Raw genomic sequence first — 5313 nt, forward strand, 5'->3', positions numbered from 1 at the left:
AATGTTAGTCTATGGGCAATGTTAGTCTATGGGCAATGTTAGTCTATGGGCAATGTTAGACTGTGGGCAATGTTAGACTATGGGCAATGTTAGTCTATGGGCAATGCTAGTCTGTGGGCAATGTTAGTCTGTGGGCAATGTTAGTCTATGGGTAATGTTACACTATGGGCAATGTTAGTCTATGGGCAATGTTAGTCTGTGGGCAATGTTAGTCTATGGGTAATGTTAGTCTATGGGCAATGTTAGTCTATGGTCATTGTCAGTCTATGGGCAATGTTAGTCTATGGGTAATGTTAGTCTATGGGCAATATTAGTCTATGGGTAATGTTAGTCTATGGGCAATGTTAGTCCATGGGCAATATTAGTCCATGGGCAATGTTAGTCTATGGGCAATGTTAGTCTATGGGCAATGTAAGTCTGTGGACAATGTTAGACTATGGGCAATGTTCGACTATGGGCAATGTTAGTCTATGGACAATGTTAGACTATGGGCAATGTTAGTCTATGGACAATGTTAGACTGTGGGCAGTGTTAGTATATGGGCAATGTTAGTCTATGGGTAATGTTAGTCTGTGGGCAATGTTAGACTATGGGCAATGTTAGTATATGGATAATGTTAGACTATGGGCAATGTTAGTCTATGGACAATGTTAGACTATGGGCAATGTTAGTCTATGGGTAATGTTAGTCTATGGGCAATGTTAGTCTATGGGCAATGTAAGTCTGTGGGCAATGTTAGACTATGGGCAATGTTCGACTATGGGCAATGTTAGTCTATGGACAATGTTAGACTGTGGGCAGTGTTAGTATATGGGCAATGTTAGTCTATGGGTAATGTTAGTCGATGGGTAATGTTAGACTATGGGCAATGTAAGTCTATGGACAATGTTAGTCTATGGGCAATGTTAGTCTATGGACAATGTTAGTCTATGGACAATGTTAGTCTATGGGCAATGTTAGTCTATGGGCAATGTTAGACTATGGGCAATGTTAGTCTATGGGCAATGTTAGTCTGTGGGCAATTTTCGTCTTTGGGCAACGTGAGCACCATCAGTACTCCGCTGCGACTCCGTCCACCACCTTCCCGGCGCCGCACCCGAGCATCCGTCGGAGGTGGCGACGGATCTCCTTGTCGCGCACGCCGTAGATGAACGGCGCGACGAACCTGGAGACGATGAACAGGAGTATGTAGACGCACAACCTGACGACGCTCGACACCTGCACGTCGGCTATCAACGAGCCCAACGCCATCATCAAGGCTTCGTTCGCGACCGACAGCGCGTACAACAGGTACTGGACGCCGTGGAACGCGACGGTGCTGCGCGCCTTCCTGGCGCCCGACGCGTCCCCGCACGCGCCCCGGGCCACCCGCACAATCTTCACATAGGTGAACGCCAGCGTGAGCACGCTCGCCGTCAGGAAGATGCCGTTCACCAGCTCCCGGAGCACGATGATGAGCGGCCCAAAGTTGGGCAGCGAGCCCTCGATCTTGTCGATGGAGCACCTCGTGTAGTTGACCGCCGACGACATTTCGCCGCTGCTCACGAAGACGATGGCGCACCTCGCGAGCGGGAATAGCGAGGCGGCGAACCAGATGACGGCGAGCGAGGTGACGGCGAGGCGTCGGTCGAAGCGCGCCTGGTAGCGCAGCGGGTGGCACACGGCGGCGTAGCGCTCGAGGGACATGAGGGCCAGGCCGAGGACGCCCACGTGGTTGAGGGTGGTGGCGAGCATCGCGTAGGCGTAGCAGGGCAGCGGCGGGATGGTGACACCACGCCACACTAGCAAGACGATGACGTCGGAGACGACGAGGAAGCAGGCGTCGCTTAGCAGGAGGTTGGCGAACACCACGTGGCGGTAATTGTCGCGCAGCGGCGTGGACAAGATGGCGGCGAGGATGCACGCGATAGAGCACAGCGACGGCAGCATGACGGCGGCGTTGACGATGTGCAGGACGTCGCGCGCGAAGCCGTAGTTGACGGCGCTTGCGGTCGTGCCGTTCGTGAAGGCCGCCGCCGCTGCTGTTGCTGCCGTTGTTGTCGCTGCTGCGTTCGTTTCGGCCATTTTTTGGGGTAGGAGTAAGGGTATAACGCTCGATAAAAATTTATCGGGGGGGGGGGGAATACTAATGTCAAATTTTGACGTATGTTTTTGGGGGTTTTCGTCTGTTAAGTTGATATTTGACAATATCTTTGCGATGATGGATGGTAGAATTTAGTACTTCGTTTTTTATTTTACTTTGATTGCGCGGATGATCATATATCCTGCAGGCCAAAAAAACAACTAATATTCTGCCCCGCAAGTAAAATTATTGCCCGTATTTAATTAACACTGGCCAAATGGATACGTATGCCTCCTTGTCAGTGGATGTGCATCTTGAAAAAATAACTGTTGGGGGAAAAAAAACGAAGGCAATGTTGAAACAAAGTGTCTAACACGTTAGTAGTAGTAAGAGGCTTTCACGACCAATGTTATTCATCATAGAGGGGTTTTGGGGTTAGATCCCGTAAATATAAACGTGTCGTTAAACCCGCGACCAACTCTGGCTGTCGCCTGATGATGCTGGTTGTTGTAATTTCCGGTGAAACGTCACGGTACTCAAATTGTAAATGTTGAAGTGGGGTTTACTCTCCAGCACACAAGCGGTTAGTGCTGTACTAGTAACGAATTGGCCACGTTTTGTTTACGTGACAAACAATTTCAATCATTGGCTGTGTCGAGTGGTGGTGGCGGGTGTAACGACACATTTATATTTACGCGATCTAACCCTGTTATGAAAATTCAACGAAGTTATCCATTTATGCATTATCACAACATCACAACAACAAGCACAACAATCACTCTTATCTCTCTGACCTCTCTATCAGAATCAAAATATTTATTTATACTGGAGGAGGAGGAATCCGATGAGCTATAAAGCTCTTTTTGTTCACAGACGTCCAGTAGGGGCATGGGGTCAGAACTTTACAACAACAACAAACTACACAAATGCACGATAGGAGTGCAAAGTATAAGAAAGGTAAACAAATCAGTGAAAGAAATATAAAAATACAACTAAACTCTTTTTTTATGTTTCCAGGTAAAGCCCACTGAGGTATTAACTTGTTTCTTTCAGAAGCGACCTGGCCACAAATGGTAGCTCAAAAAAGGGGATTATCATCATGTGGACATTTATAGCAGCCAGATCATCTAAATCACCTAAACGCGTGTTTATAAATGTGAAGGGGAAAAGCGGAGGACCCGGAGAAAAAAAAATCCACGGGACCACAGGGTGAGAGACACAAACCCCAAATATTTATGCGTCAAGGTCAGGATCGAACCCACGACATCCTGTATACCAGGCGAGGTAGTTAACATACAAACTGCACACATGCAAACTCCAAATATAAAACAGGCATCGTCAGGTTCGGGATCGAACCCACGACATCCTGCATACCAGGCGAGGTAGTTAATATGCACACTTCAAATATAGAGCAGACACTGTCAGGGTCGGGATGGAACCAACGACCTCCTGCATACCAGGCGAGGTCGTTAACATGCAAACTCCAAATATACAGCAGCAGACATCGTCAGGGTCCGGATCGAACCCACGACCTACTGCATACCAGGCGAGGTAGTCAACATGCAAACTCCAAATATACAGCAGCAGACATCGTCAGGGTCCGGATCGAACCCACGACCTCCTGCATACCAGGCGAGGTAGTCAACATGTAAACTCCAAATATACAGCACCAGGCATCCTCAGGGTCGGGATCGAACCCACGACCTCATGCATACCAGGCGAGGTAGTCAACAGTGACCGTCTTTGTTAGTGCTAGAAGAAGAGCCATTGTCCGAAACGTCGCCTATTATATATACTGTATACTTATTTTGTTATTTTAAGGCCATACACAAGATGTTGTTATCGACACGAAACGCGTCGAGTTCATTGTCAAGCTGTGCTTGTGCACCACTGGCAACGCAGCATCAGCATCACCAAAATCAGGAGCGCCACGGTGACGAGGATACGTTAACTTCACCGCTTGGTACGAAGGAGGACGTGGGTTCGATTTCCGAACCTGATGCTTGCTGTACATTTGGAGTTTTCTCTCATTCCATGTGGTCGCGTGGACCTTTCTCACGGTCCTCCGGTTTTTTTCCCCTCCACATTTCGAATCAACGTCACCCGTTTAGAGTACGTGGCTGCTGCTGTACATTTCCATACGATAACTCCACTTTTGTTGAGCTGTAACTTGTGAAAGCCAGGTCGCTTCTGAAACAGAACAAATATAGCTCAGTGGGGCCTTGCCTGGTTAAAAAAATAAACTGTTTAGAGTTGTATCGATTGTTTGTCATAAAAAAAAGATTTGCTGGCTGGCTGACCCCTATCACTACCCCAACCCCTATCACTGCGCCAACCCCTATCACTACCCCAACTCCTATCACTACGCCAACCCCTATCACTACCCCAACCACTATCACTACCCCAACTCCTATCACTACGCCAACCCCTATCACTACGCCAACCGCTCTCACTACCCCAACCACTATCACTACCCCTACAACTATCCAAACCCCTATCACTACCCTTACCCCTATCACTACCCCTATGACTACCCTAACCATTATCACTACCCAAATCCCTATCACTACCCTAACCATTATCACTATCCAAACCCCTATCACGACCCTAACCCCTATCACTACCCTAACCTCTATCACTACCCCTACCCCTATTACTACCTCCAACCGTTATCACTACCCTAATCCCTATCACTACTCTAACCGTTATCACTATCCAAACCCCTATCACTACCCTAACCCCTATCACTACCCTAACCTCTATCACTACCCCTACCCCTATTACTACCCTTATCACTACCCTAATCCCTATCAATACCCTAACCCTTATCACTATCCAAACCTCTATCACTACCTCTATCCCTATTACTACCCCTACCCTTATCACTACACTAACCTCTATCACTACCCTTACACCTAACACTACCCCTACCTCTATTACTACGCCTATCACTACCCTACCTCAACCACTCCCACGTGTTTTCCTGTCACCATAACTACATCACCACCACTTTAACCCGCTCTGCATCTCAACCACTGTCATCGTTTGTACAACGTCACGATTGTTGTATTCCGCCTTGGTTTAAAGTGCTGCTATATAGTACATCTAAATAAGATTAAACGTGTGGCGAGCACCAGGACAAAAAGGGCATGCGATTTAACGAAGGCCTCTCTCTCCACCTTACAATAATGATAATTAAACTAAAACTACTTTTTATTTCAACAGGTAAGGCCCACTGAGCTATGTAGCGC

General features: G+C 47.6%; 1 protein-coding gene across 1 annotated transcript; it reads right to left on the reverse strand.

Moving 5' to 3' along the window:
- Window positions 1-1050: 1050 nt before the first annotated feature.
- On the reverse strand, window positions 1051-2064 carry LOC144735487 (odorant receptor 131-2-like). Its single transcript, XM_078617887.1, has one exon. The coding sequence runs from the start codon at window positions 2062-2064 to the stop codon at window positions 1051-1053; it is 1014 nt and encodes a 337-aa protein (XP_078474013.1).
- Window positions 2065-5313: the final 3249 nt, after the last annotated feature.

The sequence above is a fragment of the Lampetra planeri genome, chromosome 55, assembly GCF_965212315.1.
Source record: "Lampetra planeri chromosome 55, kcLamPlan1.2.h2, whole genome shotgun sequence".
Lineage (NCBI taxonomy): Eukaryota > Metazoa > Chordata > Hyperoartia > Petromyzontiformes > Petromyzontidae > Lampetra > Lampetra planeri.

Coding starts and splice junctions, on each gene's coding strand:
- LOC144735487 (XM_078617887.1), bottom strand. CDS start 2,064: ATGGCCGAAACGAACGCAGCAGCGACAACAACGGCAGCAACAGCAGCG.